We start from the raw sequence: 21,101 nt of genomic DNA on the forward strand, positions 1-21,101 counted from the left end.
TGCCTCTTCCCTCCAGGGCCACCCTGGGTTGCAGTATCCCATGGGCTGTTAAGAGGCTGCTCCCTTTGGAACAAGAATTGAGAATTATGCTGCACTGGGAGAGCACAGGCTTGGCTTTAGGGGGTTTACAGTTCATAAAAGCAGGTGAGAAGAGGCAGTTTGGAGGGTGGAGAGACTGGCTGTTTGCTCCAGGGGTGGATGGGATTTGTGCCATCCCACCAGCATCCCTTGGGCATCCTGGCACCAGCAATGTGTGGGCTTCTGCTGTGTCCCAGGAGAGGGTTCCCTGCTGTTTCTTCCTTCCCTTGATTGACAGAGCCCTGTAGATCTTAATTATGTGCCAGCATCCACATGCTGCTATAGCTGGAGGCTTAACGCTGGTAATGCTGCTCCATGGGCAGGTAGTTCCCAAGGTAAGGGGGTTTCCTTGCCTTTCTAGGGACAACTTGTAATCCTTGCTGGATATGATGGACCTCTGGAGGTGTGGGAGCAAGAGCTGGACTAGTGACAGGTGAAGGGACAGTGTTAAATGTACATGAGATTTTGGTGTGGTGTTGTTCAGTGGAGGTCAGGGAGGAGGGAGCTGGAGACACACCCATGTCACTTCCTTGGAGAACCCCACCTCATGTTTCCCACCTTGAAGGACACAGTTATCGGTATGTATCCAGCAGGGCTTTTCCCACCTGTTGGTCCTCCCAGTCCCTCCTGCATCCTCCCAGCAGCAACCCCAATTGAAACCTGAGCTCCACCAAACTCATGTCACTGCTGGTGCTCCTCCCAAGCAGGACTTAAAACTAAATTTGTACTGAAAGACAGCCAAATCCTTCTGAGGATGGATTTTGGGCTCAGCAGAGGTGCTTGTGGGCAAGCTTGAGGTCTGTAGAGCAGTTTGCAGTCCTGCTGATCTTGGAGGTTGGGTCAGTGCCTTGCTGTTCTCTGGTTCCTCTGACTTTTTGCTTTCCGTTAACAGTGGTCAAAAATTAATTGGTAGTTGTTGAGCAGAATGCAACTGAAAAAATTAATGGAGGAAAATATGATGCAGTTTGATGTGTGCACGCATGTGTGTCTCTCTCTTTCTACATATGTATTTATTTTTCTTTGAAAATTTCCAGAAATAGGTTTGTGTCTTGGCCAGGGTGACTGCATCTGTAATTATTTAGGGAAAGTGGGTGTCTTGGTGACAGCCACACTGAAATGCTCAGCATCCCTGGTGAGGATGTTGGGATGGGGGCCTTGGAGGCATCTAGTACTGGCAGCTTCCTTGGCAGAGGGAGGGGAGCAGCCTCTGCCCCCTGGATGGAAACTCTGGGTCGGGTTGGGCTTACTGCCACCAGCCCTGGTGTCCTGGGAGAGAGTGAGGCTCATCATGGTTTATGCAAAAACTAAGCAAAGTCCTTTAAAAAGACCCAAACCCTTGAAAACTACACCTTGCATGCATGGCTCCTGCCAGCTGATCCCCACCCTATGGGAGGGATGGGAACTTCCAAACTCAATTCTGCCTTTATTTCTGCAGGATTACTCTGTGTTGCTCTCCTTCTCTTTCTGGTATCTTTATGAGCCTCAAAGGATCTTGTTTTTGTGCTCAACGCTCAAAATTAAAGATGTGTTTCCAGTAGGTGAGATAAACACTCCCTGTCTCAGCTGGGGGTTTCCTTCCTGCCTCTCCTTCCCTCCTGGAATCTGCTGGTGGGAAAGTGTGAGCCTGTGGCTGGAGCACATAACCTGGGAATGAGATTCCTGGGCTCTCCCAGGGGGATGAGTCAGCTGCAATGCAGGATGTGTGAGCTGTGGCTTCTTCCTCCAGTGGCTTCTTATTTTAAAAGAGGGCAAAAAATTGCTGCCTTTGGCATGGAGATGGAGGAGCAGGGAATGGGGAGGGGTAAATGTGCTTGCCCAAGCTTCAAAGTGTGGTTCATCTTGGTGGCTACAGGCATGCCATGTGCTGATGTGATGCTGCTGCCCATCTGCAGGTGTGCTCCTTAAATTGTGGTAACTCGGTTGCATGGCAGCATCAGCATTTCTGGCTGGAAGCTGTGGCAGGGCTGGCCCAGCCTGGGTTGGCACCCACCGCTGGTCCCTGCTTGGTGTGCCTTGAGCATGTCCCCCTGCTCTTTAGCCAGAGATGGAGCCCATCTGTGTCCCACCCTTCATCTCAACCTGCCTTCCCTTCTGCAGCCTCATCCTTCCAGACCTCATGCAGCTGAGGTTGTCCTTCCCCATTGCCTGCTCACCTGGGATACTGAAAGGAGACTGGGATTTGTTTTGGAAATGAAGGTGATAAAGAGCATCCAAACAGCTCTGGTACTCCCTGAGACCTTTTCTGCCTGGGTGGCTGTTGATGCCTCCCTCCTGGGATGGAAGAATCCCACTCACCTCTGCTTGGCTTGGTTTCCCCTTCCACGTGCTGTCACACTTGTGAGCACCCTCACCACTGTGCTGTGAAATCCTTGGCTAGAAACCCAGCCCAAATCTCCAAGTACGTGATTTTTCGGCTGAGACTTGGCCCACTGTGCATTTCTGAGTTGAGCCAGAGGTGACACCTCATACCTGAGGACCAGAGATATTTTTGCAATATCTACTGAGCTTCAAGTCTTGCCCTCAGTGTCCCTGCCATGGGTGGCAGCTTGCACTGGTCAATGCTGTTGAGTCAAAACTGCTGTTTTTGAGCCCTCTGACCTCCCAAATTCTGTTTGTGCTCGAGACCAGGGAGAAACAGAGAGAGAGTGAACGTTTTTTAAATAGCTTGCGAGTTTCTGGTGTTGTTTTTCATCAGGAAAATGATAGTTGTATAGAGGCAATTAATTGGAGGAAAAGTTTCTGGTAATAAATGTCAAGAATGTTTCAAGGATGGTTTGGATAAAATACACTTTTTTTTAAAGCCTCCCAGCAAAACAAAAGCCTTACCCTATTTTGAACCTTGCCAAAGAGAAACAACTACAAAACTTCAATTTTCTTTTTTTTTTTTTTGGTGGGTGAGTGTGTAACGTTTAAGTGCTTTTTTTTTTCTGCTCAGCCTGTGCTCCTTAAACAAAAGCATGTGTTTTCCTGGCGTGGCTCCCTCGAGGCAGCTCTGTTGGAGGGAGGGCAGGGGCTGTGGAGGTGATGGCTGCACAAGTCCAGGCAAGTCCTGGCTTTTGGCAGGAGCTGGAGTTCTCCCTTTTTTGGGGCGGGGCGGGGGGAAGGGAGCTGGTGGTGGATTGTGGTCAGTTCCCTTCTCCTGCCTGCACTTCCCAGTTCTTATCTGTGCCAGCCGTGGGTGGTGATGCCTGCAGCCAAAAGGAGGAGCAATCCTGAGATGTGTGGAGTACTTTGATATCCTGGGGCAGAAGGTGATAAAGGAAAGAATGAAAGCTTCAGAGTGATGTTAGAGCCTTGGCTGCCTCTCCCGGAGCAGCCATCGCCTGCGGCTTGTGGGCTGTCAGTAACCCTGCTGTGCCTCTTGCTCCCTAGAGCTTGGGGAGTTGGCATGGCAAAACTGACATTTTATGGGGGAGGTGATTTCCTAGTGGGGATGTCTGTTTATGTGCATGCTCTGAAACATCCCTGGGGTGCTGTGGCTGTGTGAACCTGCCAGGGAGCTCTGCTCACCCCGGACAAGCCGAACCCTGCTGCGTGCTGCCTTCCAGCCACAGCCATACCTTTGGTCCCAGCTGTGGGGTTCAGTGCTGGTGTGTTTTTCATAAAGGCTCTTAATCACACACAGGATGTTTCTGTTTGTTCAAGCAATGAAATCACACAAACAACCCACCCCCAGTTTGGCTTTCGCAGAGCATCAGCTGCTCGACCCGAGTCCTCGGCAGGGCTGGAGCAATCCTCCCCTCTCCTCCTCCGGCTCTCGACCCGGCAGTGTGGCCAGAGCTCGCTTTTCATGCTGTGGATGTGCCCTGGAAAGGCGCCCGGCGCTGGGGATGGGATTGCACTGGGGCTGACTCATCACTGGGGCGCTTGGCCGAGGCAGCAGCAGCAGCAGCGTCTCGTGGGAGCCAGCAGAAAGGCTTGGAGACCTCAAGCCAGGACCAACCCTCAATTTTGGGGGCTTGGTTGCAGGCAGGCTGCACATGAGGCATGGTGCCCCCCTAGATCCTCTTCTGAGAGGAGCATGGTGGTTTTTTTGGGTGGGTGAGAGGTGGGTTGCAGGCTCTTCTTGTTCCTGGGTGCTGGGGTTGTGTATTTTTGCATTACCCCAAGTACTTGGTCCTGGATGGGGACATCACAAACCTCCCACTGCATCACCATCTTTTGCTTTGGGTTTTGTCCTTCGGGGTATTAAGCAGAAGGAGAACAGGAATGCGTCAGGGTGGATTGAAATAAAAAAAACACCCTGACTTTTCTCACTCCTGTTGCGTGCATTGGTCCCATGGCTGCCGTTTCCATGGTAAAGCAGCGGGCCTGTAACCCAGCCCGCCCCGTGCTCCTCAGCACTTGGAGGAGCAAAAATCCTCGGAGATGACAAGAATAATTTAACGAGCCATTAACGAGAGTGGGGGAAAACACCGGAGGAGCTGGAGCAGGGTCGGGGTGGGGGCGAGGGGAGGCAGGGCTGGCTTTTGGCAGCGAGAGGGTCACGTTGGCAGCCTGCTTGCCTTGCCTTCGATGTGTTATGAAGTTTTGGAGGTTGCTTGAAAAGTGTCTGGGGAGCGGTGGCGAGCCAAGCGGGCTGTGGGCCAGCTCACAGCTAAACATGTTGTTGTGTAAAATTGCAGTCAATTAATTTAAGACCTGCCAATTTCAACTGCAAAGCGCTAGGAGGTTCTGTCAAGTTTTCAATGGGATAAAAAGGGGGAAAGGGGGATTAGTTTTCAGCACTTGGACAGGCAAATAGTGATCCTCTGCCCAAGCCTGCAAAGCACCTCCTCCTCTCTCTGTTTCTTTTGCTTGTGGTAAACTCAGCCTCCGCTGATGTTAAAAGTCCTTCTGGTGTGTGCTGTTGGGGCTGAAATGGCTGCAGGATGTCAGACAGAGCCTGGTGCTCTGCTGGTGAGCATTTCAGGGCTTAGGGAAGCACTGGCTGCAGGGGGATGACCCACACCCCTTTGACTTTGCAGCATTCCTCCATAGTCTTGTGGGGAGTATCCCCTCTCTGGCATTCCCAAAGTGGTCTTCCTCCAAACGTCCAGATTCCTGCAGGTGCTGGGTGGTACACTGAATGTCTGAAATAGAGGAGGAGCTGGAAAATGCTCAAGGCAGGCTCAAGAGGAGCCCCACATCCCCTGTGTGCAGCCTTGGAGGTCAGTCCTCACTCATGATGAGGTGCATAGGCTGGTACTCACCATGCAAGAAGACAACCTGCCCCAGAGAGCTCATGGCCAGGTGAGCACAGTGTCTGAACCCCAAAAAGGCTTATTTCCCCCATTTCATGGTGGCAGTGGGGCCGTGCTGCTCTGCCCAGAACCCCTCTTTCTGGTGGTGCCCTCCTGTAATCCTACACCCTGTAATCCTCTTGTGCTGCAGGAGCACAGCACCCCCAGTAATGCGACCTGGGCTGAAAACTTTGCTGACGTTTTCTCTCTTTATGGTAACTTTAGTTTGAAAAGTGTTTCCTGGATTCTGCAGGGTGGGGGGTGTGTGTGTGTGTTTGTATTTGCATCTGCAAGCTGGCTTTTTTTTTTTTCCCCTTCCTTTTTATTTTTTTTTCTTATTTTACAGCTTAATGAAACTTCTGAGAAAGTGCAGCTCTGCTGTGAGTAAGAGTCATGAGACTGGTGGGGCGAGCTGGCTTTGGCTTGCTGAGGGTTGAGCTCCTTCGTGGGGCTGCTTGAGCCCGAGATTTGTGCCTCAGCTCTTCCCTGTCCTTATCCCAGCTTGGTTTTCCATCCACAAGCACACTGTAGCTTAGATTTGCACACGTGTTCATGCATCTTTCATTCCTGTGGCCTTATACCCGGGCTTTTGCTGTCACCTCTGCCATCACGGCTCTATGTCCCCAGGACACCATCTCCAAGCACTGTTGCTTTCTATTTTGTCATCAAACGGTGTAAATCCACTTCTCCCAGTGTAAATTCTCTTCTCCTGGGGCTCAGAACCAGCTGCATACCCCACCCTGCCCCTGGGTTTGTGCTTTTCTGAGCCAGGGCTTTGTGCTTTTCTGTGTCAGGCTTTGCTCAGCGCCTGTGTGTGCGAAGGAGCTGCTGCACGTCCCTGCAGGGCTGCAGGCTGCCTGCTCCTCCTTGCTGGCAGGAGAGGGGATTTGGAGGCAGGTCCCTCTAGAGCCAGGCTCTGCTGCTTAGGCACGGCTGTCTGCGGACTTCCCCAGAATATATTAGGCGTAATTTCCTCCTGCTTCACCGGAAGCTTGTTAATATTTCACCGGGGCACGGGGGCAGGCTGCAAAGCCCACGCTTCAAAGGAGGGCAGCTTTCAGCAGCTCTGGGCTTGGCTTTTGGTTTTCCCAGCTCTTGCTATAACTCGTTCTGTGGTTTTGAAAATAGGTAAAAACCCTCAACCACCCAGCTGAGGAAGAAAGCCCAGGCAAAGCCCACCAGGCATGCCTGTCCCTGCCTTGCTGAGCTAGGCTGTGGCTCTACTGTCTGCTCAGCTCTGCTCTTCCTGCACTGACATTTGGGGAAAAAAATTGTAAATTCAGGTCTGGGTGTTTTGTGAGCTCACTTGGGTTTGAAATGGCTGCGAGGAATCCAGTGCAGCCCTGATGTGCCCTACTGCTGCCAGCATGGCTTGTGGAAGGGCTGAGGTGGGTTTCCCTTCCATGAGAGGAGATTTTTGGGAATGACTTTTAGGGAATTATTTTTGCTTGATCCTGGACTCCACAAATCGGAGCAGGATTGGCCCTCCAGGAGCAATAACAGAAGAATTACTGCATTGCATGGGCGTCTTTATGTGTTTTTTAAACTGTGCCTCCTAATTATAAATAATGGCTGCGATATGAGATATGATTATGATGGATGGTGATTCTGTATTCCATGTGCATTAGCGGCTTTAACCTTGCCGGGGTAATTATGTCTCATTTCAAATTCTGATACTATTTATTTGAGGTAGGGGACTGGGAATTTAATTTCTACTGCTTTGTCTTTTAGTATTATTATTATTTGAAAAGGATACCTTTGCAAAATTGTTTTTTAATCATTCCCTCCAGTTGGCAGCACCAGTTTATTAATATTTTCAGTGCCCATGTGGGGCTGTTTTGGAAATGTTTGTAAAGGTAGATGTTTTGGGGGAATGTGAAGCTGAGAGCTGATGTATAGGAGAGGAGCTATTCCTGCAAGACACCAGTGTGCACCCTGCAGCTTCAGTCTTCCCAGAGCAGCTGCCTTTGGCACTGGCTGCTGCTGAGCCACGTGTCTCTGCCAGCCTGGCTCCCTCCTCACACGAGGTCCCTGGAGGTCCAGGAAGGGCTGAGCCATCGTCCTGCCCACCCCTCACCATCTTCGATGGCACGTTTAATTAAAAACCGCATCAACCCCAAGATTGTGCACGTGGTCCTTAATCAGTTTGAAGTCTCTGTGAGAATAAAGTAATTATACTACTCGTTTGGTTACAGTAATTAAAACTTTAATTAACATCATTTCCCACCCCTTGGCCTCCCTTTACAGATATTCAGGCATGTGATGGGTGTCTGCCAGGGTTGCATCTTGGGATAAAGCTGTTTATGCTTCTGCCTGTCCCCATCTCTGTTCCCTCCAGCACCAGCCTGGTAAGGTCCAGCTATTCTTGACCCCACCCAGCTCTCTCCAGGCTGCCAAGTGTCAGCTGCATTCCTGTGTGGGAATGCTCCATGGCCAAGGTGCTGGCAAGTCCTGGTGGGTAGCAGCTCCACTTGAGGTCCCCTGTAAGCACTGGGAATGGTGGAAAGGGTGGTAGGTGTTCCTTGGAGATCTTCTGAGCCTCAGTTTTGAATGTGGCATGTGGTTTGGTCTGGTCTTAGCAAAAGCTGGGCTTTCAGAGACCAGCCCTGTATTCCCAGGAGGAACTTGTTAAGGAGACAGCCAGGCTCTTCCTTTCCCATTGCATGGGCCTGCAAGAGCTGAGGTCACAATGATTTGTGGCCGAATGCTATCACACCTGTAAAGCTCAGGGTGGGCTCCAGCCCCTCTACACCCCATTTTACCCCCCTGGCTAAAATATGGCCACACCACCCCGTGGTCAGTGATGGGCTCTGTGGTGGCCAACAGGACCCTGTGCTCCCCAGGGTCTGCAGAAGGGATTGCTGCCTGCAGAAGCAGGACAGGGAGTTCTGCATTGGTTCCAAAGGAAATCCACGCTGTGTAAAACCTGAGCGCTTAAATATCTTGAGCAGCATCCTTAGGGAAAGCAATCTCTATATTTAAATCTTCTCAATCTCTCCTTTGGAATTGCTCTGATGCACAGACTGAAGGGTCTGATTTCCATCCTGGTTTTGAACAGGGAGCCCACTGCAGACAAGTGGTTTTCTTTGCTCTGGGTTCTGCATGGTGGGGGAGCCATGGCCCCATGGCTTTTCCTTGGCTTTTTGGAAATGTATAGCCAGGGATGTGGTTCTCTGCATTGGAAATTATGTAGGAGGGCCAGAAATTTAGAGTACGGGAATGAAATTTTCAAATGTGAACAAAAAAGAAGATCAGGGAATTTAGCATCAAGAACTCAAGCTGGAGTGAGTGAGAGGGTCTAAATCTATTTCAAGCAAAATATTTGCAGGCACTCTGGTGTGCTCAGTGTGAAGCCAGGCTTAGCTGGCTGTTATCACCAGGATCACTGGCCATGGAATGTTGGAGGATTTCTTCTCTAATCTTGAAAGTGTTTTGTGTTTGGAGCAGGGACTGTTTTATGAGGAAAGGCAGGACCTGGGGTTTGATCATGGCATGTTGATAGTGGAGCTGTTGATCAGAAAAGGTTAAGAAAAGGTGTGGCTGTAACTTTCTGTCTTCTCCTGATGACATGGATTTCATTCTCATGGAGTCCATCAGGTAATGTACGATTTTGTCATTGAATCTGTAAGAGACTCTGCATGCCCAGTTGTACTGCCTGTGCTGGCTCTTAATATTTAATGTCACTGTGCCCTGCGATATTTAGATCCTGATTGTTTATTGCTTATCAGCTCCTCCCGGGCAGTCTGGTGTGATTTGTCCACAGAGATAAAACACCAGGACAGCCCAGAGCTGCAGTAAAAAGAGGACTGATGGGTAGGAAGGGATCAAAGCTGGTGTTAAATGGGTGAAGCTGAACCTGCTGTGCCATCAGTGTTGTCCTTCTCCCTGTGTGGAGGTGAATGTGCAGTGGATTTTGTTCCTATTATAGTCCCCTTGCTGCAGGAAATGGCTTTTGGCTCTCATGCCATGGAAATAGTGGCTGGTGCACTTATGTGGTTGGAGCTGAATGAGTGGGAGGCTGAGAGGGGGGTGCAGAAGGGACTGGAGTCTGATGGATGGGTAAATCCAGACATGAGCCACTGTGCCTCCACTGAAACAGCCCCTCTACAGCCTCCACTCTGTGGGCTTTTCCTGCTGCTGGCTCCTCTGTTTGCAAGGCCAAAGCCCCTGCCTAGTCCTCAGGCAGCTCCTCTTGCTGCTGTGTTGTTTAGGGACCAGGAAGGAAACAGCTATTTTCCTGGAGCCGAGAGGGGAGGAGGGATCCAGCTGATCTCCAGCTGTGCTGCAGCCCTGGGAGCTGATACTTCCTCCCTGACATGTCCCTAGTGAAGGCCTGTTACCCCCCTCCCTGCCTTTTTTCCCTGGAAATGGGGTGGTCCCCATTCCTGTTCTCAGGCAGCAATGAGCCCATGGTCACAGGCAAAGACTTTTCCTGATCATTGCTCTGTGTTCCATGTGGGCAGGATGGTGACAAGCCTTTGGCATTCGTGTTGGGGTTACCTTGGTCTGGTTGCATATCTGGGCAGAAGCTGAGAGAAGCCCAGAAAAAAAGGTTTATGCTACCCTGTTGAGCTGAGCAGCATCATTAAGAGGCAAATAATTTGGATTTGCAGAAAAAATACTAAATTCTAAGCTAGGAGAGGCTGGCACTGGTGGCTCTGGGTCTGCTCTGCTTGCTGTGAGGAGCTGTGTGTCAAGGGGAGCCAGGAGCCAAGGGTTTGGGCTGGTCCCCATGTGATCTCTGGAGGAGCCAGTGCCTTGGCAGTGGAAGAGATGGCTTTTGTCTTGAAAACTCAGTTTTGAGTCCTTCAGGTGAGAGCTTTCTCCCCAGGGCCTTCTCTGGGAGGTTTAGGTATTAACTGGCCCCGGGCTGGTCACGTGCAGTCTGAGTCCTGTGGGAGCTGGGAGGGTGACACATTGCCATGGCTTCATTCATGCCTTTCATGCCTGGGGCCTGCTGGGACTCTTGGGATGCCTTCAGTAATTAATGAACAGGAGAAAAAATAATCCAGTATTTCTGTGATGTGCTCTGCCCTTCACTGCTGTCACCCACGGCTTTATTTTTACATGGAGGAGAACAGTGGGATGCAGAGAGGAGATCTCTGTTGCATTTTGCTTTGTGCTCTTCCTGCCCTTCCCTTCCATTTTGCAAGGCTAAAATTCCTTCTCCATCTGTTACTGAGCTTTCCTGCCTCCAGAGCTCCCTCCTTTCTTCCCAAGGCTTGAGAAAAAGCAGGATTGTCTTACCTGCCTGTGCTCCTCTCCCTTGCAAGGGACATTTCTTTGGTGGGATGTGGTGCTGGGGTTTCACAGGATATTTTTGCTGGAATGGGAACAGGCACTGTGGTTTTGGTTTTTTTTTGAGACCTTCTGAGGCTCCCTCCCCAGGGAACTGATGCCCTGGCAGCTGCCGTGCTGCCCCCAGGGACACCCTGGAATTGCTGTCAGTTCTCTTTAACCTCAGGGGCAGAGCAGGGCTGGTGGCTGCAGAAGGCTCTGTGCAGAGGTTGAGTTGCATCACTGTTGCTTGGCCCAGGGTCAGCAAAGACTGCCACCTTGCCAGGTCATAGCATCACATGGAGGGGTCCCTGGGGTCCCCATCCCCCTTCCCTTGTGCCACTCAGCAGCTGCCAGTGCCTCCTGCCTGGTCCCTGGAAGCCCCAGGGCAGTGCCTGCCCATTGATTTGCTTGTTGGGGGCCCCCTGTGATGGCCTCAGCCCTGAGCGATGCTGATTGGGAAATAATTGCAATAATAATAGAGATATTTTGCTCCTGAGTGACTAGACAATATGAACTGGGCTCTGAGCCAAGAGGGTTTTGAAGGGCAAAGCTGAGAAATCAATGCCTCAAGACTAACAGAGCTGCTGTGGGGCTGGGGGCTGGCAGGGATGGGGATGGGACTTAGGGCTTTATTTGGGATGAAAGTGGGGCAATTGCCTTAACCCATCACACATTGTGTGGCTCCCAGTGGGAGCCTGTAATTCCTCCTGCCACTTCATTGTGACTTCACCATCCATCAGTCCCTCCTGCACCTGGGTTTGACTCTGCCAAAGGTGCTTCCCCTGTGCATTATCCTGGCACTTCTCCCTCCTTCCAGCAGTTCAGTTTTGGTACAGAGAGATGGGAAGGATTTTTCTGACATTGTCTTAATTCTTTCAAAATTGCAGGAACAGTGTGTTGGGCTGTACTTCCCATCCTGCTGATGGAGCAATGCTGGCGGACCTGGTCAGGAGAGATTTTGGGAGGGTTTGCAGATGGTGAGCATGGAGCTGGTCAGTCCTGTGCTGTGCTGCATGGTGCTGGTGTAACTGGCTCTGCTGAGCCCACTTAGCATGGTGGAGCACCACTTGTGTGGGTGGCTGAACAAGAGGAAAAGATGGAAATGAGTTTAAATGAAAGAAAAAGGTGGTTGGGAAGTTCTGGGGAAGGTGTTGCTGTGCTTTGGGGCCTGCTGGGCAGGATTGCTGCCCTGCCTCCTTCTCTCTTCTCTTTCCTATGGCAAATTCCAGTGCTTCACCCAGTTCCCACCCTACCTCCCAGAGAGGTGCAGTGAGTGTGTCTGTCCCCAGCCCACATGGCTGAACTCAGGATCCTGCCTGGGGATGACACATTGGCAGCAACATGAGCTTTGAAACCAGTTTTGAAACCACCTGTGTCACATCTGCCAGTGTGGGTGAGGTGCTGGGTTTGTTGCTGAGCATTTGAGCATTGATTTAGATTAAGTATCTCCTTGTTTTTTGCTTTATTGTACCAATATGATTCAAGTCCCATATTCTCCAATATGATTCAAGTCCCATATTCTCCAATATGATTCAAGTCCAATATTCTCCAACTCAGGGTGATGCTGGGCACAGGACAAAAGCCTGGCTTGTGCTCATCTTTATCAAGCGAATGGGTTTCACTGAATGCAATCAGGCAGCTTACCTTGCTCCTCGGCAGGTTAGTGATGAGGCAGGAGCATCCCAGCCCTGTGTGAGCGATCAGTGAAGCCTTCTCTTGCAGGGGAGGTGGAGAGGACAGAGCCCAGCTCTGCCAGATCCGAGCAGCTGCCCGCCCGTCTGGCGGGAGGCGTGTGTCGGATCCGGCTGCATTCCTGTGCAGGCAGCTGCAGGGATGGCAGGGAAGGGGCTGGCAGCCGGCTGGGGGGGCAGGGGGGAGCCGGGGTGTCGGCTGCCAGCCTGCCCTGCATAGCTGGGATGTTTCTGTGGGGCCCATCCTGTCATCAGCCCTGGGACAAACCCCTGCGAGATGCATCCCACAGCCCTGCCCGTGGCCCTGCTGCTGTCTGTCTGCACCCTGTCACTGCTGTCCTGCTCCTGCCCCGTGGCACAGAGCACCCATAGGGGCAGCCCTGGTAAAGTGGGGTTGGGGCACTCCTAATGGCAATTTCCTGGTTATCTGAGCAAAGCCACAGGCAAATCCTCACCACTCTGGACACCAAAGTTTGGTAACCTGAAATACAGTGGGAGGGAGCAGGAGCCTTGACCTCCCTGCTCTTGATCCCCAGCATGCCAGTGTCCCTCTCTCCAGCAGTACCCAGCTCCCAAAGTTGTGTCCATGGGATAGATGATGCCATGGCCCTGCAGCTGCTCCTGTCCCTGCCTTTTGCTGCACCTTTCTGGGTGGAGGGAAAAAGAGAGTGTGTCTCCTTGGAGCAGCTGATCCAGAAATTTAATTTAAACCCTTTCCCTTCCTTTGGAAACTGGAGAAGGGCGTGTGTGTGGCAGCTGCTTGTCCTGGGGAAAGGCATGTGGAGGGGCAGCTGGTGTCCCTGTCCCCACATTCTTACTGCCTTGGGGTGAACCCAGGCCATGTGCTAAGAGGGGCTTTGCAGGCTGACCCCCCAAGGCCATCCCTTTCCCCCAAGCCCCCCTGGCTGGACATGGGCTGTGCCTTTTCCTGCTGTAGGCTTGTCAGCGTGGTGTTGTGTGACACTGTGCAGCAGCTGTCGCCTCTGCCCCGGTGTGGCCAGGCTGCATTTGCCCTTTGTTGCCTCTGGGAGGTGGCCCCATGGCTTGCAGGGGCAGCTCTGCCATGACCTACTCTTCTTCTGGTTATATTTGGCCTATCCTGTGCCTTTTGGGTGGACGGTGCCAAAATCAAAGCAGAATGCTGGGGGTGTTCACTGCCCTGCTCTCAGGGAGGGGACATTTGCACCTGCTGATTTGGGTGTGGGGGCCTGGGGCTTCCATGGTGCCTGAGCTGTGAGCACCAATGGCCTTGGGAGGGGAAGGTTTCACTGCTGGGGCTGCACTCTGCCCTCCACCCATGACAAAGCATCTTCCTCCTCCCAGCTCAGCCATGTGCTACGGAGCTGCTCACAGGGCAGGAGGGGACCAGGACATGGGCACAGGTAGGGCAGGGTCCTCCTTCCAGCATCCTCTCCTCACAGCCGTGTCTCGTCCCTGCCTGTTTAATCCCTGTCCCCAGTGGAGATCGTTGGGGCTGGGGAACTCAGTGCTTCCCTCAGCGTGTGTTGAGAGGGAAGCGGGGAGGCTTTGAAATGCACTCCCATAAATAAGCCTTTCTTTCGCGTTGCCTGTCAGCACCGTGCGAGCCCCGTGGAACTGGAAAGGGTCCCCGTGAAAAGGCTGCCGAGTGTGTTTCAGGCAGATAAGTCCCTGCCTTTGAAGTGTGGCAGGCGGGCAAAAGCGCCCTCCTCTTGTAGCTGCTGCCAGCCGCTGCGAATTAATCACAGCCCTGCGCAGATAAGAGTACAAAGCCTGACTGAGCACTTCTCCTGCCCAGAGGAGGGGTCTGCGGGGGACGCTGGGGACCCGGGATGGAGCCTGGAGAGCCTGCAGGTGGGGAGATGTAAGGCTGGGGTGGGAGGGTGCAAGGAAAGACTGGCTGTGGGGCAGGACAGAGCCCTCTCTTCCTGGTGCTGGGCTTGGGGGTGTCCCCTGTGAGATCAGATCTCTTGGGGACCTTCCCTGTGGGCCCCCAAAAATGTGGGCTTGGTCCTGTGAGGAGCCAGTGGCCCACCCAAACACCTCCCACATCCCGCACAGACCTCTGCTGGCATGTGTTAAATCCAAAAGCAGCCTTGGCATGTCTGCAGCTGCCTTCCCTGTCCAGCTGTGCTTCCTCCCTGTCCACCTGGTGTCCCTGGCCCAGGCTGAGCTGTAAAGCCCTGTCCTCCCCTGGACCTGCTGCCAGCGCTGGGTGGGTGCCAGGTCATGGCTGCTGCCTTCCTCTCACTGCCTGTCTTTCCAAAAGCTGGCTCCTCTCTGCCTTGTGCTCTTTGCTGGTGCTGTGAGGATGTTGGGAGACGTTTCTCCTCGTGCTTGGCTGGCCAGCAGTGTTTGTGGCACTGGGGAAGTGCCTCCTCACCTGGACAAGCCTGAAGGGCACCTTGCCGGGGGGAGAAGTGTGCTGCCATGGAAGGAGCTGTTTCTTTGCAAGGTGATATGCTTGCCTACCCCAAAGCCTTGTGTGGGATGGCAGCTCCTTTCTCCAGCCAAGACAAAGCCATCCCCAGGAACTGTCTCTGGGTCTCTTGGGAGAGGACCTTGCATTTGCCCAGCTGGGGTGTGCAGTGTGCAGTCACTCATTACACCAGGGTTGCCAGGGGTTGGGGTGTTGCCCCCCCATCCTTTCCCTCACCCTTCCTTTGACAGGGTTCTCAGCTTCTGGGGGTGCAGGTCTTAAACCCCTCTTGGGGTGAAGTTATGCTGGGTGCTGGCCCCGTGGGGGTGGGCTCGTTGTTTGAGTGGGGAGGGTGTGCACATGGGTTTCTGGCAGAGCAGCCCCTGGCCTTGCTTTGGGATGATTCACCCAAGGAGGGAGTTTATAATTTCATGCCTCTGGCTCTCCCCATGTGCTTAAAAAGGCAGCAGCCCTTCAAGACCCTCACTCCTGCTCCTGTGCCTCAGTACAGCCCCAGGAGCTGGCTGCCCCTTGGGGCTCCTGCAGCTCCTGGGAGGAGGCATCACCACCAAGCTGCTGCCTGAAGCCAGCCCAAGGCAGCCAGGAGTGAGGGCAGGAATCCTGAGCAAGAAATTAGTGTGAGTAATTATTAGTATTGGGTAATTATATCAGCGTCAGGATGAGGAGAAAGGTTAATATGTTTATTTATTTATTTATTTATGGTAAATGTCTTTTCCCCTGGGTGGGAAGGCAGCCAGGGTGGGCAGGAAGGAGAGTGTTTCTGAGGGGGTCTGCTCTGATTAAACTGCATCCTCTCCCCCTTTCCCTGCTCCCACTACCCTGGGTGCAGGGAGGGGGGGAGGAAAGCAGCCCCTTCCAGTGTCTAAGAGATGGAGGCTCCTTGTGCATTCCTTGTGTATTCCCAGTGCATTCCTTGTGGATTCCTAGTGCATTCCTTGAGCTGTCTTACCATGCTATAGTCCAAAGAGCCCATCCTTATCCTGCTGGCCAGGATGGGTGGTTCATGTTGGGCTAACCCTGCTGGAAAGGCCCTGATCCTGGATTTTCATCTCTGTCTGCACAGCAGTGGGGTTCTTTGGGGAGTTGGGTCCTGCTTGGCATGGGGGAGTCTGGGTTCTATCTGCTCCCACAGGTTGCTCATGGAAGTTGTGGATGTGGAAGATGTGGATCCCCAGGAATGTTCAAGCCAGGTTGGATGGGGCTTTGAGCAACATGGTGTAATGGAGCCAGGGAGCTGGAAAAGAGGTGTTAGAACTAGATGAACTATAAGCTTCCTTCCACCCAAACCTTTCTGTGATTCCGATCTCCTCATGCTGGAGAGGAGTGTTAGGATGCATTTTCCTACCATGACCTAAGTCACAGTCTCTCTCTCTGCCCTGTGCTTTGGCCAAGCAGAAAACATCATGATTACCAACTCTTCCAAGTTTCATTTTCCTGATTCCCAAACACACCTACAGGTTATCCTCGACAGGGGAAGAGATGCTAGAGAGAAGGGTTCTTGTGTGTGCGTGGCCCCACCAGAACATCCTGACGTGTGTCAGGCTGGGTTCCAGCCCCGTTTGACTACTAAGAGTATTTTTAGGTTCTTCCTGGAGCCTCAAATTAACTGGAAGTGCTTCATGTCTGTTGTTTTTTTAATACATCTCTTTCTCTTTCCCAGCACTGCACAGTGCAATAATGTAATGGGGAAATTACCCCGCTAGTTAAAAATTACTGCCAGCGCGACACGCAGCCATAGATCTATTTTAGAACCAGGGTAAAACTGTATCGATTATTCTGTGCCGCAACTGCGGCCCATAAAAGGATTGGAAAGGTGTGTTTGTCACCTTGCCATAGTGAGGTGGGGTGATGGTGCCATGCTGGGCAGTGGAAGGGGTGCTCCCTGTTACGCTCCTCCAGAGAGCTGGCTTGGGAAGGAGTTTGTAGGGGAGAAACTGAGAGCTGGGAGGGGAGCAGCTCTGAGGAGATGTGGGGAGGCAGGGTTGTGCTCTGGGGGTGATGCTGGGTACCACTGAGCAAGGGACACTGCTGGCCATGTACTGTGGATGTCTGCGGCTTGGCCTCCTCTCATCTGTTTGGAGTAGGAAGAAACGTGGCCCTGGACCTGGGCAGAAAGATACCCCTGCCAGAAAGGTAGGCAGAGGCTTTAGCACCTCTGGGGTACCAAGTGTGAGGCTGATGGGGAGCAGAATCTGTGCAGGGGTCTAGCAAAGGATGCTGAGAAGCCGTGGGAGAATACCAGGACAATTTTGGGTTATGGTGAAGGCTCTTCTGTCCTGTGGAAGGAGGTGCAGGGGGTTTTTGGCTGTGCTGTGAGCTCCCAAGAGTTAGCCTGGCCCTGCAAACCCAGTTGTCACATCCCTGGGGAGGGGGCAGCCCCTTTGCTCACTGCTATGCAGGACTCATCTCTCTCTGGTTGCTCAGGGGTCTCTTTCTTAATTAAATACATTTGTTTTGTAAAACTGCCTAAAAATAATCCGGGGCTGGTGCATGCAGGAGGCTGGCAGTGAATCAAAGGCGCCGCTCTAATTAAACGGGCCCCGGTTTGTTTGTGAGCCGCATACATTTCCATGCTAATCAGCTGCACACCGGGATCCTGCTTTCCCAGCCCCTATCCTCCTGATTGGGAACTGTGCAAATGCTGGCAGCAATTTATTGCAGGAGCAGGCGAGGTGGCCAGGCTGCTGAGGTGGCTGCCGTGGGGGCACATGGGGTGGGCATGGATGTGCTGGGCTGTGGGAGTGGGTGTGATAATCAGGGCAGGGCTGTGGGATGCATTTGGGGGGGATGCTTCCAAGCAGCCAGTTTGCCCCTCTCCTGAGTCCTGCAAATGGGGATGCTGGACCAGGTCTCTCTGTGTGCCAGCAGCAGCGTGGAGATAATCACAGGCAGAGTTTGCTCCATCTTGCTGGGCATGATGCTGCTGCTGGGATTTTTGCAGAATGTATGGCTGGTGTGGCTCCCATCCCATCCCACCCCATCCCATCCCATCCCACCCCATCCCATCCCATCCCATCCCACCCTCTGAGCATTTCTCTGACGCTGCCCCATGCCATGGTCAGCCTGAATTTGGGGGTATCACGAGTAATGGGGTGAGCACAAAGTCCTTCTGGCTGGTGGAGGTGCCAGTCAGGGTGTGCCAAGTGGCAGAGCTGAGTTCAGCCCTGCGTGGTGTGTGCCTGCAGCCTCCTGATGTGCTGATCATTAGGAACCGGCGTGCTTGGGAAGAGCTTTAAGGTAATTGTGAGCCACAAGGAGATTAAAGCCTTCACCATGGTCCTGCTCAGGGAACAAAGGCGCTCTCTGAACCTCTGTTGACCTCCAGCTTCCTAGAGACCCTCTTGACTTCCCCGGTCACGAGTCCAAGTGTTTCCTGTGATGGGAGGGCGGGCAGGAGCCGAGCCTTCACCGCAGCATTCCTGCCTGGCCGGGCTCGGGCCGTGTGTGTGAGCTGGGCTGCTCTCAGCACCCTGGGGCAGGATGGGGTTCCATGCTTTGCTGCAAGATGGGGACTCATCTGTTCTGTGCTACAACTTGGAGGGGTTTTGGGGCTGGGCAGCAGCACGTGATGGCTTGCAATGTGAGAGCCAGGAATGTGGCCTCCCTCCCTGGAGAGAGATGAATGCCCTTGGCATGAATGTGGTGCAAATGCACCAGTCAAATGTGGTAAAGCAAAGAAGGCATTGCAGTTTGGTCTTCTGGAAAGGGTTGGGATGCTTGCAGAGCAGTTGATGCTTTGCTGTGCTGCAGGGGCTGTGGAGTCACCCCACTGGTGTGGGATGGAGGGGTGGTGTCCCTAATGGGGCACATTCTGTATCCCCCATCCTGGTGCGGGCTGAGGTGTGTGAGGGTTCATGCTCATGCCCCCTTGCTCTCCCCACAGATCCTCGTGGACTTGCCAGCTGAGAGGAAGCACCAAGCTCTGCAATATGAGAATGTTGTGGCCCATGAAGGCAGCTCCATCCTGCGGGACCTGGTGCTGAGCCCTGACCGTCAGCACATCTACGCCATGACTGAGAAACAGGTGAGGGCAGGGATCAGCAGTCTTCTGCTCTCCTGACTTGGCAGCCCACACTGAAACCCTAATCTACAGTCCTGAGTGCTGGGAAGCCTTTTGGGCAGCTCTCTAGGGGGGCTGCCCTTTGCTTCCTGGGATTGGAGCTGCCTCAGGACCCTGGGGCAGCTCCTCCCTGCAGAAACACTGTCCTGAGGCTTTAATTGTTAGCAGCAGCTGCTTGAAATTCCCATGGCCCCTGGGGACCAAGGGCTTCCTGACCCTTCCTTGCTGTGAGTGGCTGGCCATAAACCTCCTCCCTGTTTTGGCCGTCCCCTCCTGAGCAAGGGTTTTGCAGGTCAGCGGGAGCTCCTTGCTCCAAACAACTTTTTGTCCTCTGGAGCAGCTGCTTTTGCATGACAGGGCAGAAGGGACATAAGGCTGGTGCACCCCCAGACTGCTGGTGTGCACCTCTTGGTCCCTGGCTCTGCTTGTGCTGAGCTAACTGGAGGTACAGACCCAATCTGGATCTGGTGCTGACATCCTGGCAGCATGGTCTGGGCACATTATAGGAAGTTTTGGTTGTCTTAGTGTCCCCAGGACCTGTGGGAGGGCTGCTGGTGTGAGTTCATCCACCCCTGGGCTGAATGGGAGGGAGTGAAGCAGGTTCCTGTCATGCTGGTGACACTCTGGATCTGGTGTCAGCACACCATGCCTGGCAGGTGACAGGGTGGCCGTGCTGGGGTGTGCTGTGCCTGTTCTCCCAGCACCTCTGCTCCTCTGCCCAGCCAGGGGTGTGTGTGTGACTGGGACTGCAAGCAGAGCTGGGAGCCTCAGTCTCCTGGCCACCAGCCTGAGGGCTTGGGAGGGAAAGGACGAGTGAGCAGGAATGTAGGTTTGTCTAGACAGTCCTGAGGGGACAGCACAGTTCTTTTCCCCCTCCTCCCAGTGGCTGTTTCTGGTTTGTGCTCTGCGGCAGGAAACATGCAGCTTTCCAGGTGGGGCAGAACCTGCATTGGGGCTCCTCCATGCAGCTGTCCTGGGCTGTGTTTCCATCCCTGGCTATTTCTGTCCCAGGGCTTGCTCAGCTGAGCTTCCCCTCTGTGGGGCAGATGTTGGAGAAGTGGATGCCAAGGGGGCAGTTGCATTGTCCTGGACAGGGGATCTTCTTCAGGGACCACCACAGTTCCTGGGACCTGACACTTGTCAGGGCAGGGTCTGCCAGGGGGGTGCCCTCTGCTACCACCTGCCTAAAGCAGTGTCAGGGACAAACAAATGGGAACATTACAGTCCTCACCACCCTGGGGGGACTGGTTGGCCAGGAAATCCCAGCCCTGTAGACATCATGCTGAGCCTGTGCTCTGCTGTGCTGTTTGGAGGGAGAACACCCCAGGTTCAGCCTTCAGTAGAGAAGTTTGCAAATTTTAATTAATGAGTGCTGCCCCATGGGGGCAGTGGGGAAACTGAGGCACAAGCATGGCAGGCATGGGCAGCTGCTTGGTGCTGCAGATTCCTTGTGGCAGGCAAGCAGGAACCCCCTCTTTGCACCCCCTCCCTGTCCTCCCTGTTCTCCTCCCCTCTCCTTAATAAAGCCCACTCTCTTCCCTAGTACGCTCGGTGTTATCAGAGTGCTGGTGGAAAGTAATTAAATGAACAGTTGTAACAGAGCTCGAAGGGCTTGGAGAATGAGGGGATTTTAATCAAATCTGGAGGAGCAATTAATAAAGGACTGGTAACCCTTTCAGAGCAGGGCTGCAGCAGCCATGGGTGCCTGGCTGGCACTGGGAGCCCACGTGGAGCTGAGTTGGCCCAGCCCCCTCTCAAATACTGCTAAGGTGCAACAATGAAAGGAACTTTTTTGGAGTAAAAGTTCTCTGGGGTGGGAGTGTTGCCTGCAAATGTGCTGGGCCTGGGAGAGGAGTGGGCGATGGCGAGGGGCTCAGCCTCTCCTGCCTCCCCACTAACAGCCCAGGGTGAGCCTGTGCTGGGTCTGTCTCTGCCACGTCAAGGTGACCCCCTTCACTCTGTGCCTGCTCCCCACAGGTGACGCGTGTGCCGGTGGAGAGCTGTGAGCAGTACGAGAGCTGTGAGCTGTGCCTGGGCTCCCGGGACCCCCACTGCGGCTGGTGTGTCCTCCACAACATGTGAGTACAGCAGGGTTGTCCCTGCAGCTGTGCCAGTGACCTACAGCTGACAAAACATGTCCATATCCTTGGGGACATCCCTCCTGGACTTTGGCTCCAAAGTGCTGTGAGATGGAATGGTCCGAGGGGTCAGTCATCCCCTCGTGTGGTGCCCAGGCTGTGCTTAGGAGCCTCTATGCATGGTGAAGCTGCTGCCAGGGCCTGCTCATCCTGCCCACAGGCTCCTGGGTGTGGCATTCTTGTGCCAATAATACAAACTGAATATAAAATACT

The 21,101-nt window shown here is 53.3% G+C and overlaps 1 protein-coding gene across 1 annotated transcript in view; it reads left to right on the top strand.

The window, feature by feature from the left end:
- The window catches only part of PLXNA1 (plexin A1), a 115,034-nt gene that overhangs the window by 30,624 nt on the left and 63,309 nt on the right, over window positions 1-21,101 (top strand). Inside the window, exons 4-5 of the mRNA XM_039734184.1 lie at window positions 18,574-18,714; window positions 20,728-20,828. Coding sequence (XP_039590118.1) covers window positions 18,574-18,714; window positions 20,728-20,828 — 242 coding nt within the window. The remainder of the gene's footprint in view (window positions 1-18,573; window positions 18,715-20,727; window positions 20,829-21,101) is intronic.

Source organism: Passer montanus, unplaced genomic scaffold, assembly GCF_014805655.1.
Source record: "Passer montanus isolate IOZ18808 unplaced genomic scaffold, ASM1480565v1 scaffold9, whole genome shotgun sequence".
In the NCBI taxonomy this organism is placed as follows: Eukaryota; Metazoa; Chordata; class Aves; order Passeriformes; family Passeridae; genus Passer; species Passer montanus.